The sequence below is a fragment of the Monomorium pharaonis genome, chromosome 5, assembly GCF_013373865.1.
Source record: "Monomorium pharaonis isolate MP-MQ-018 chromosome 5, ASM1337386v2, whole genome shotgun sequence".
NCBI lineage: Eukaryota > Metazoa > Arthropoda > Insecta > Hymenoptera > Formicidae > Monomorium > Monomorium pharaonis.
In genome coordinates, this window is record NC_050471.1 from 8,260,162 (window position 1) to 8,272,638 (window position 12,477).

Below are 12,477 nucleotides of genomic sequence, written 5' to 3' on the forward strand. Positions count from 1 at the left end.
AAGGTGGGCAAAAAGTGCACGCAATTTTATCGAATAAGAAAAAAAAAGAATCTTGTCCAGACATCTATCGATTCTGGGAACGAAGAGCAAAGCTCGATTGATACGAAATTACAGTACTCTATACTGATAGCTTATGATTTAATTTACTAGATAACGTCTGTACACGCGTCTCGACTTAAGGTATAACAAGATCCCAAAGTAACATCATAATGGCGAAAAGTAATTTGTAAAATGTAAAGAAAGAAGGAGGGGATCGTTGATACATTTTTTTCGAAATCCCCGCTCAAGAGCTTTCACTGATGTTCCACGTGTATGTTCGATGAGAATTCCTGATTAATTTGGTATGCGTATGATAACAGCACTTACGCATGAAAGTGAATTACTATGAAGCAAAAAAGTGACAGTAGCGATAATGTGACTTATGCGCACACGCGCGCGCACATTGAAAAACATTGTTACATAAGAGTTCACGCACATCGGTACTAAACGTGCAAGGACGAGCCTCTCGACATGCGTTTCGCATTCTCGAAAAATAACGGGATATTTATAATCACAGTTGCCATCTTTTGATTGGTATTTCTCTTTGTTCAATATAATAAAAATGTATGTATATTTAATTTGGATATTTCCTTATAAACAAAAGTCAGTGAACTCAAAGTTCAAAATAATCAATCGGCGATTTTTTCCTTTTATCGGAGATTTTAAAAGCCAAAAAATTTAGCCAGAGATAACCAGAGAAGATAGTAAGGTATTCATGTGTATAAACATATATAACTTCGAGTCTTGCGCTATTTCTCGACAATTCGCTATTATCTCTTTATTCAAATTTGCAATTGAGGGTACAATTATTCAAGTAAATTAGATGAGAAAACTAAAAAAAATGTATTTTTAAACTTTTTACTTTTGGTTTTTGCAATTTAATTAATTGTTATCGACAGTTATAACCGGTTTTAACAAGTACTCTCGATCTATTCATAAAAATTATGATGAAATAGAGATAAGTTTATTGAAGCTTTGACGTAACTTCAGGAAAACACCCAAGCAAATTAAAATGATATCATAACAAATTGACATGAAAATTACTTCAAAATGGTAATTAAAAGTCAGTTTTTTATCAGTCGCAATTTATTTTAAGGTCATGGGATTTTGATATTATCATAACGTATTATTCTGCCTGTATCTCTCTCTTCATCGTGATTTAATAGATAATATAATTGAGAGAAATTGTTGAAATTTGTTATAATCATTATTCACAATTAATTAATTTATAGAAACAAATAAAGAATAGGAAAAACAATTTTTTGTCCTTAAAATGTAATTAGTCCAATGTTAAAATTCTTTTTTTCTCAACAAATGGTCGTGTGCTATTTCTTCCACGAACGCGGCACGTTCCGTCATGTCGGACTTTCCTTCGCAGTCCGTTTTATCTGTGGTAAATACCAATGTCGTAAAAAGTACAAAAGAAAATCTTCACACAACCGCAGAGAACGCAAATACTCAGTGGATATTCCCTTTAAATTCCCTAAGACATTATCTGGCTCTATTTGATTTGTTATTAATTCCGATAATAAAGCCTTTAAATCTTTCATTTTAGAATGCTAAGCTCTAAACTTGACATTCTTTTTCGGCAAAGCATTCTTGACGTTACCTATAAAGCTGGTGTTGTCTCAATCCCTAAGTTTTAAGCGAGTTGATCAGATCAATTTTTTGATAGCATTTTCTTCTCTTTTCAAAGATTAAAATATTTAAATACCTCAAAAAAAATTAATAAGTAAAAATTAATAAATAACAGAACAGCTCCCATTTCTTGATCCCTTTACACGTTTGTTATTTTGGCTGGTGAGACATAGGGGCAGCGACTTTTCGATTTGGCCTGCTATAATAGTTGTAATATTATTGTTTTATTTTATAATAATTGTTTTTGCAATATTAAAATAAATGTCTATGAAGAGGTGAATGTCTCTCTTGAACTCAAAAACTGGCATAAAGGATATTTTTCTTTTTCTTCTTTAACATATGTCATTTATACGAAATATTTACAAGTTAATGTATATGAGGACTTCTAATAAAAGCTTTTTACTTCGATATAAAACATTTTTTGTTGCTTATACAAATATTACAAAGATTAAATTAAATTAGATTTTTTTTAAATATAGATTTTATATTGAAAAAAAATATTACTGTACAAACTATGGATTTTAATTTTTTAATTATCTAAACAAATTTATCTAAACAGATTACGTTTTTATTACTAATATAATACAACGTTTAGCTTCCGAGAAATAAAAGGGTGTTACTTTAGAAAGTCTATGTCAATAAATTGACAATCTTCCTCTGTCTCTTATACAAGATTTTAAGATATCATATTTCAGAAACTTATGAGATACATGATCAAGAAGATATCTTTTAAAAATCTGAAAGGTATCTCATGTGACAAAATATAAAAAATATCTTTAAAAATACCTTTTAGATATCTTCTAGGTATACCTTAATGATATCTTCAGTAAGATATCTTTTAAATATCTACAGGACTTTGATGTTTTACGTTTCATGCGAGATATACGCACGGGTTGACGACGCGTTTTCTTCATAATTTAGCCGCCTTATCTACTTATGGAACAAGAGTCCGTGTATCGTATCGCTTGCACGGTGGACAGCCACGCAGCTGGCCGTGCCCGAGGTTGATGGGTTTTCCCGCACCCCTACTCCATTCACTCAAGAATTACCGCCACACGCTCCGCTGCGCGCACGCGCGCCCAAGCGCGCGATTCCATCGAGGTGCCTAGCTCGAACAAACGAAGGTGTCGTCTGAGCCCCGCTACCCCGGTGATATCAAAAAATCGGCTAGCCTCGTTATTAAAGGAGTCTTCTCGCAAGAAAGAAAATCGATAGTGATAGCCTATGGGTCCCGTTCCACATACGGGACGCGATAACGCGAGATATGGCGCGCTGATATCCGCAATCGCGTACTCGCGTGCTCGTCTTTATCGGTGCGCGTGCACTTATCGTGGATTCACCCGTCGTTTCCGGGAAAAAAGGAGGGCGGGGGGGAGTAATTTCGCACCGTTTCATTTATCCGCAGATACGTGCGAGACCTTCTTTATAGCTGCGCTAAGTGATATCTTTTGTATTTAAGGTAAAAAAAAAAATTTAGAAAAAGAAATGAGGTCGCGAAGAGATAAGGCTCTAGGCACGTCCCTGCGGACTCGGCGCGCCGCGCATGCGCGCGGTAGAGGCTGCCTGTTTAGCAACAACGCGCTCTCTCTTTTTCTCCGCCGATCAGTTCGTTCTGAGATCACGAGACGGTACGAGAGCTCGTTCGTGTCGCGCGTGGCCACACGAAACGAACGCGTCGCACACGACGATCGAACGACAAGGCGCGCGGACGCACTCCCCCATCTTGTTTCCTTCGGCAGTGGGCGGAATAGAAAAGAGAGAAGCTCGGCTCCAAAGTCGAGGAAAGGCGCGTTTTCGTAGTGTACGGTGAAAGGCGTCGAAAAAGCCAAAGTGGAACGAGATAGAAAGTCGGACGCGCGCCATTCGAGGGAGCGAGAGAGACGGAGCGAGCGACCTGTCGACGAGGGAAGGGGGAGCGGGCCAAAGTGCGGGGCACAGCTGTTCCCGTGGAAGGAGGAGGGGAAAGATCGCGCCGAATAAACGCGTCGACGACAGCGAACGAACGGAAGAGGACGTCGGGGAACTCGACCGTACGGAAGGAAGTCGAACGACACGTCGCGTTCCACCCGAGAACCCGCGCGCGGCATCGAAGGTTATCGTATACGCCGACGAGGAACGGAGGTTATCGCGTGACGGCGCCAGTCGCGAGTTCGCGAGCGGGTTAAATTCTCGTCACGCGACGAAAGGAAGAGAGAGAAAGAGAGAGAGAGTGCGGAGGAGAAGCGCGAAAGCATCGATACGACAGGTGTCCGGGAAGGGAAAAGTCCCGTTAAGAAAGGAGGTTATTTTCTTGCGCGAGCGACGACGGGAAATAGAAAAGATGTGGCGTCCGACGAGTAGAGATACCCAGATGGAGGAACGTATTGCAGAGAGCGACGAGGGGAAGCAGCGGCGGTGGAAGCGCGACGACGACCGTTGCAAGTGCGAGGACGAGGACGAGGAGGAGTCGTCGGGCAACGTCGACTCCGGGTTCCTGTCGGGCGGCAATCTGCAGTTCAGCGGCGAGATCACCGACTCGGGGTTGTTGCAATCGCGCGAGGAGGGACGGTGGGGGGAGGGGGAGGGGAGGTGGCAGGTGGCCGGTGGCGAGGTGACGACGGCGACGACGACGACACCGTCGTCAGCATCGTCATCGTCAACTACGGCGGCGTCGGCGACGACTATCGCCGACGAGAAGCCAATGAGGGCGATCATCGACAGCGGCGTGGTGGACCTCGACCTCACCGAGACCCTGAGCCAGCTCAACTTGAAGCAGGTTACCCTGAACCCGCTCGACGCCAAGACCCCGACAGCGCCCGAGCTGTTGCCCGTCAGCGCGAGCTTCGCGCGAGCCGACGAGGACGACGCGCCGTTCGTCGTTGAGGAGGAACGTCACCGCGCGCCGGTGACGAGCGCCGACGAGCACCCGTGGCAGCTCTACTATACGCAGGACGACGACGGTGACACGTGAGTGAGATTATTTCGTTTATCTCGTTTGTTAACTCTGGAGGCGGACGGACGCGTAGGCGACCGTTGCTTGGATTTTTTTTTTTTTGCATCGAAATTGAACTGGAAATTTAATAGCGAATAATAGTGTTTCTTAGAGACATTCGTCGAGGCGCACGTCATAGTTTTTTTATACAGTTGTCTTTCATTAGATACTGTCACACAACGTGACATTAAAAAATGAGAAACATTTTTAAGTTTTTATTATTATTTTTTTTCCAAGTGAATTTATTGCAATAATACCGCATTTTGAAACGAATAAATTCACTATAATTTATATAATTTTCAAAATTCTTAAAATGTTTTTGTTTATTTTATTTTTAATTTATTGTTTCTTACCTTCTTTAAAATTTTTGCTGATTTTAGAAATGAAAGAGATAAACGTACACATTTATCAAAAAAACGAATTGAGAAATATAAGTTTGTATCTTTTCTTTCCATCGTGTTAAACGTTTTGTCTTTTCGACGTCGACCACGCGTCCCTCTCCGGCCACTCGAGTCGAGGAGGATCCGTTAGCTCGCGATCCTGTTAATGGCTCATTGCGACCGCGATCAACCGGTCCAGGGTCGAACATCACGCCGCGATGCCACGCGACTTGACGTGGGAATACCGGGGAATAATTAGCGGCGGTCGTAACATAACTCAAAAAGCGATGAATAAGTTTGAAATTTGAAATTCATACTCATATTGTCACCGACAAATCGAGCACGGCGAGTCATATCCTCGCGTCACTATTATCTCGCGACCTGACCTTTTTTGCGCTTTCTTCTTTTTTTTTTCTTCTTTTCGCAACCGTACCGTACAAACGTAATCAATTTTAGTATCGTCGTACACAACAGCGTGACGCAAATGAAATAATCTGAATACGAATAACGTATTCGACGTTGCGCTAAGCTGGCTCGTTGACCGTTCGCTCCGACGAAACGAGTCGCTTCGTTTTTCGCCTGGAAATTCAATAACAACAACAACGATGAATCGCGCACGGTGACGCAGAAAAAAAAAGGAGGAAATATTTTGCGACGACAACAACGGATGCGTGCGCGAGTATTAATCGTCACAAATACTCCGGCGGTTAGAATTAATAAACAAGTGGCACACGATACGTGTCTCGAGTTTCCCTCCTTGCCGCTTCCTCCTCTTACGTAACGTATTGTTTTGCACAGGCAATTGCACATCGTGATCATGCAGGGCTTCGTGGAGGCCGCGCTCTGCCTAATAGGGATGGCCCCCGATCCGTGCCTGTTGGACACCCTGAACGACGACTGGCAGTCGCCTCTCTACCTGGCGGTGCTGACGCACCAGCCGCTAATCGTCAGGCGGCTGATCCTAGCGGGCGCGGATCCTTCCGTCAGGAATCTACGCGGAGACACAGCCCTCCACCTGGCCTGCAGGAGCGGCGACCTCGCCTGCGCCAAGGCCCTCACCGAACCGTTGTCCCCGATAGAGAGGAACAGGCTGACGCCCGGTCAGACGGTGCCCGGCTTACCGCAAAATTTGGAGCAACGAAATTATAATGGTGAGTGCTCGATAAATTTTCAGACTTTTAGCTTATTTAGTAACGAGGATAATTGAGGAACAAGAGCGATATTCATTAACGGAGTGTTTCCTACCGGAAAAAATAGGGGAGAAACCATGGAGTTTCGAGGGAATTTGTTATCTTCTACCCTTGAAAATCACACGGGATTTTATTGATGCTGATAGCTTTTGAAATTTTACTTTTAAATTTAAAAATTTTTTCACAAAATTGTTTATTTGATCACTTTTTCTCAATAATGCAAAACGTCGACGTCAGTTAGCAATAAATATACCAAATATACCAAATAGCAATAAATATTCAAATCTACATACACTCGTTTGTCCATTTTTCTGTGATTCACGAATTTTTGTCAAAAAGCAAAAAAACATCAGTGACAATAGGTCAATCGGTTTAAACTTGTATTGCGTGTTCAATTACACTTTTGAATTCTATATTTCTGGTAAACTAGATCTATGTATTACGGACAAATTGTTACACGTTATATTTAGTTTATATTTTTTTGACATTTTAAAAAAAATTTAATATTTAAAAACTTTCTAATTGTAGAGAGAGAGGGAGAGAGAGAGAGAGAGAGAGAGAGAGAGAGAGAGAGAAGAGAGAGGACTAAGGGAAACATTAGGAGATATAATTAGATAAAAAATTCTTTAATTTTTGATTCTCTATTTTCTAATCCTAGAATTCTTTTGCAAAATTTGAATAAATATCCGGCAAGATTAGGAGAGAATAAAATAAGGTACTGTTTTATAACTAAGAAAAAAGTTAATCGATGAAGAATTATTGACATTATATATATTTTATTAACCGCGATTTTTCCTGCGGTAACTATTTGGAAACTTGCAACACAATTGCCACTAATCACCGTTAATACGAGAAAAAGATGATCTACGTCCGTGACATAAAGGACGCCGAGGTGGCAATGGAAAATCCCTGCTTTTACACCACGCAGAATAAGTCATATACAAGATATACTCGCGTGGTGAGCGATGATGTTACGATCCGCGCACACGTGGAACTGCGAGTTTCCTATGATTTCATCAAAAAGAATCATATGTTCTTCACGTCTTTTTCTCACCTTTAGAAGTTTCAACACTTCGCGAAATGTCGAGGATACGTTCTTTTTGAAGAAAAAAAAAGATGAATATATAAGTTCTATTAATTTGTGTGTGAGAAATTTGAAAGTTTTTACAGGTATTATGTACCGAGTGTCCAACGATTATATATTATGATAATCGATATAAAATTAAATGCCTGTGCCTCACAATATTGAAACACAGCTTTAACTGTTCAAACCGTAAATGATTGAAAAACAAAAGCGAACTTACCGCATAATAAACCTCAAAGTAGAATAGAAACGTAATTTCACGCATTATAAATAGATATTATTTTAATAAAAGCTCGGAAGCGTGAAAATTGAAAAAAATATTTTACGTTGGAAATTGAAATGGTACCAAAAGTAATATGTCTTCAACAAAAGAAACGAATAATAAGCAGTATTTAAAAATGAAAAAAAAGATTTACTACTGAACACCACATCAAATGGGAACATCTGGTACAGTTTGGCTGAGTCAATTTGTCTCCGTATAATTGTTGTTACCGTGAGGGTGGTGAGGGGGGGGGGGACTGCGTGATTTGCATATCTGATGTGACGTCTTTTGCGTCAAATTTTACACGTGACAAATTTATTGACTCATTAAGCGTTTGTTCCAGGCGGTTTTTTTGATAATAATCATATTTATCCGACACTCGACGATAATAACGCGGTCACTTACGATCGATAGCGGTGCATACTTCACACTGGGAATTCCTGCCATTATGACGAAAATTTGCGTTCAGATAAACAATACCGCGACCTCAGCTAAAAGTTACACGATAAAACCGCGAGTCTGCGGGTCTTGTCAGAATACATCGCGTCATTATACTAATTGTGAAAAAAATAATTAATGACATTTACAGGAAAATTTTAAGGAAAATGGATTGATACAGACATTCTTTCCCTGAAACATTCGTTTTGTATTTTGTCGCACCAAAAATTAATAACTGTTTTTAACTGTATAATACAAGCTTACAAAATTTGAACCAAAACTTTTTAAAAAAGATTTTGTTATAAATTTTTATGCAATTTTTTTCATTTTGAAAAAAGTGTCTTTATAATTATTGTAAATATTGTTATTAATAATATTAATTAATAAAATTAATAATAATAATATTTATATAACGATTAACAACATGATTTTATATGAAAGATTTAATATATGAACGGATTTGAGAAGAAAATATGTCCTCTTTTCAAACTGGATAACTAGAACAGAGAAAGAGAGAGAGAGAGTCGTTTATCGAAATGTTTGTAGATTTTTTAAAGGCTTGGAAATCCCGCATGTGTAGCGTCATCGTCCGTCGTCGTGTATTCTGCAAATTCGCTCGACGCGGAGTAACGCACGCACGTGGAATTCGATGGTACGTGGTGTGAGCGATTGTTCCGGAAAGTAATCAATTAATCGAAGCCGAGAACGAAAGATTGCGACCCTGCAATTTCTGCGCGGATATTACGACGTAATAGCGCGACATTTTTACGATTAGGGATCGATGATGAGTAAGAAATTAAGTTCTTAGTACGAGAAATCACTGAATCACTCGGGAAATAATCGCGATTCCAAAGTCCACTCGTTATTTTCTTTTGAAAACAAATTGAACGATCAAAATTGAATAATCGTTCGCAAAACAAGCGATAATTGGCGAAATAAGAAGAGGCGGTCTTTGAACACACGATTCAATTTTGCGATAGCGCTCTCGGCTGGAAAAAGATTAAACTGTTTGCGAAGGAGAAATTAAGTGTGCAATGCACGTTTGCGATTTAATTCATTGACGTAGCGATTATTTTAGATTGACGGAGCGTGGCCGAAAGGGAGGAAAAGAAACGATTTTTCTGTAGGAGCGCCGCTCCTGTGGACGAGTGTGTCTGGCGAACGGAAGCGGAATGTTTCCTCGCGTACAACGGAATCTGGCGTGGCTCCGTGCTTGCGCGCGCGCGCGCGCTCGTTACATTACGGAGGAGGGTATGGCCAAATGTTTTCGATATTTAAAAATACCTGCAGGACTATTTGCGTGCCGCGCGCGCGCGCGCGATATTCTCGCGCCTCGCCTCGCCCCGCCTTGCCTCGGCCGAGCACGCACGGTCGGGAAACCCCACAGCGGCGTCGACGTCGGTGGCTTCCGTCGGACTTTCACCCTTAAAAAATCGAACTCCCTCTCGTGGCCATGGCCCTAATGACGCCACGGTGGTTCTACCCTAGCCTGCTCCAGATTTCAAGTAGTCACGTAACGAGTTTCATTGAAGTCTCTTGTAGTAACGCGTATCTCATCTAGGTAGACCTTAAAAAGTATCCCAAATTTAACAGTAAGTTAAGAATCTCGTCGGGACACCTCGATTCATTCAATGTCGCCGCAGTTGACCGTGCTCGATTCTCGCACGGTAAAAATTATTACTAAGCGACGCGATATATACACCTCTAGATGCGGCTATACTTGCGAATATACTATACCCGCGCGGCGAGCCGCTCGATGGATTTATTTCCGGAAACGAGAGCAACAATATCGACGCGGTGCGCGATGCCACGTGCCGTTATGTCACATTAAATGCCGGTAATGCGGTGTGTGCAGTTAATTTTAGTAGTTACTTTGATCGGCGCGAGCCTAGTTTGGACCGTGGGACTCCGGCCAAACCTCCGACGACAATGATTCACCGCGTCTTCCTAGTTCTATCTATATCTCATCGCGAGAATCTTCGAGACATGTGACTTACTCGCATCATTCCGACGTACGTACGTGCGGATTTCTCCCTCTCCCCCATCCTCTTTCTCTTCTCTTTTCCGGCTTGCACTAGGAGAGATTGTAAAGAGATTACTGAAATAAATAGATTGTACGTTAAGAATTCAACGATGTGACTTTCTGTTGAAAGATCATAAAATAGAGAAAGAGATAGACTTAAAGTATCTCCTCTCTCTCTCTCTCTCTCTCTCTCTCTGGCTGCTATTACACTCGACGTTAGATTCTTTGATTAGCTTGAAATTGATTTTCGATTTAGAATTATTTATAGAGATATTCTAATCTTCCAAATTTTAGTAGAAAAAGTACGTTTGTTGGTGTTGTTTATTATATAACACGTTGTCCTTTTTTTGTTTCAGGCGAGATGTGCTTGCACGTGGCCGTCGCCAAAGGACACGTGGATTTGGTGCGACTGCTGTTGCGCTTAGGCGCTGATCTCAGGGCGAGGGAAGGCCTGGCCGGATACACGGCGCTTCATCTCGCGGTGAAGCATAAGTGCTGGCCGTTGTTTCATCTCCTATTGCCAGAATACCGACGCGCGTCATGCTTGAACGAGCGAACGTACGGCGGTAGGACGGTCTATCAATTGACCCTGGACGTCAGCGGTGAGTTCGCCAGGAAGGCGCGCAGGGAGCTGATGCGGCATGGCGCGAAGACAGAACCATTACCGGAGTCGGATTCCGACAGCAATTCCGAAAACAGCGAAGATGAGGAGATGACGACAAGAGCGTCGTGGACGACGAATTACTTGCCTGCAGTCGGAGTGACGGTCTAGAGTATCCATTGATGTCTAATTTATCAATTAATTTGAGTGTTAAGTAATTGAGAAGAAGATTTATCTCTCGAATCACATCGACAACGTCATTTTAGTCTCTCGACCGAATCGGAGAATTACATTAAAGATTTTCCAAGGAGGAGATCAAAATCGCGTCTTACGTCTTGTATTTTTCATACGCCTACACAGTTTTCATACATTTATTTTAATTAACGAGACAAATAGGTATCTGGAAAGAAAAATTAGATTTATTAAATAAAAATCGTATTTTGCGGAAATAAATTTGCAGTTTTTAAATTCGATGACGCGCTGGACGATGTCGTGTTAATATTAAATTATTAAATTTATTAAGACAAGTAATTAGGACAAAATTATTCAAATTTACAAGAAAACAAAAGTTGCGTTTGACAATACAAACTTCGATATATATATAAGGTAATAAAAAATTGATGTTTAATTTTGAAGCGCCTATGACGCCGTCTTAATCTGCTGGGTGGATTAAGATATACAGTAAAATAAAGAAGAAATGAAAACATCAGTTAAGTATAGATAAGGAATAGAATTTCTCGAGATTAGCTACAATGTGTATTATATTTAATGCGTCACTATAGAGATATTGTCTCTACGAGTCGGCGAGTATTACTATTGTAATACAATTATAGACTGCGTACGTTTTTCGAATCGATACCGGTAGCAGTGTATGAGGGACAAGCGACGAACGAGGGTAACGAAAATGCATGGGAATCGAAGATCTCAGAAGCGAACTTATACGCGATTAACGAAACATTCATTCAATTACGAACGAGGCGACGACACGTATAGACGCGGGTTGTCTTAGCGGTCGTTCGTTTTTCTCCCTAATAATCTTTCGTAGCAAATAGGCATGCGGCATACTGTGGGACGTGAAGAGTATTCCAAAAAAAAGGATGTACAAATAATACAAAGGACAAATGTATATTTTAACGCGAATGTTCTCACGACGCTCGTATGTGAGCGAAAGGAGGTGTGACAGTATCGGAATGCGTGACAACACGAAAGTGGAATACTACTCGCGCTTATCTGACGGGATGCTTTATCGTGTAAATAAAGAGTTCAATCCGCATTCGACCACACGAATACTCGTAAAAAAGAGTTTTATTATAAGTTGTAAGTCGATACGTGGATACATATTAAAGCGAGGATAAATAATCAGATTCACATTCTCATCGTGCGGCTCGCGTAGCCGTGCACAATGTACATGCATATATTTATATATCAGCGTATCGAAAAGAAAGGTCCAGAACGATGCGATGTTCATCGACGGTGAACATAATCGGATCAGTGTTCGTTGTAGTATACAATTGCTTCCATCGTCATATGGTACTCATATGGTAATTCCTCTCATCTCTTCTTGTACATAGACATTTTCCGTTAGAATCATAAGTATATCATTGTCGCGATATATTACAAGTAACAACGACGATATCATCATTGTTATATTCGTATATAATAAAAATTATAATTATTTTTAATAAAAAAGAATACGTTATAAAAAAATCTTGCGCTTTCCATTTCTTTATATTTCTGTACTAAAAATCAGTCTCTGAAAAGAGAAAGAGACATACTTTGCGTTCCACTCTACTATTTTTCTTTTTTAAAAAATCTTTTACAAGTATTTGGATCTGAAGACTTCGAGAAAGG

At 40.6% G+C, this 12,477-nt stretch overlaps 1 protein-coding gene across 1 annotated transcript; it reads left to right on the top strand.

The window, feature by feature from the left end:
- Positions 1–2,174: 2,174 nt before the first annotated feature.
- LOC105831640 (NF-kappa-B inhibitor cactus) lies at positions 2,175–12,333 on the top strand. Its single transcript, XM_012671896.3, has 3 exons — positions 2,175–4,623; positions 5,827–6,179; positions 10,382–12,333. The coding sequence occupies exons 1-3, from the start codon at positions 3,998–4,000 to the stop codon at positions 10,795–10,797; spliced, it is 1,395 nt and encodes a 464-aa protein (XP_012527350.1). The 5' UTR covers positions 2,175–3,997; the 3' UTR covers positions 10,798–12,333.
- Positions 12,334–12,477: the final 144 nt, after the last annotated feature.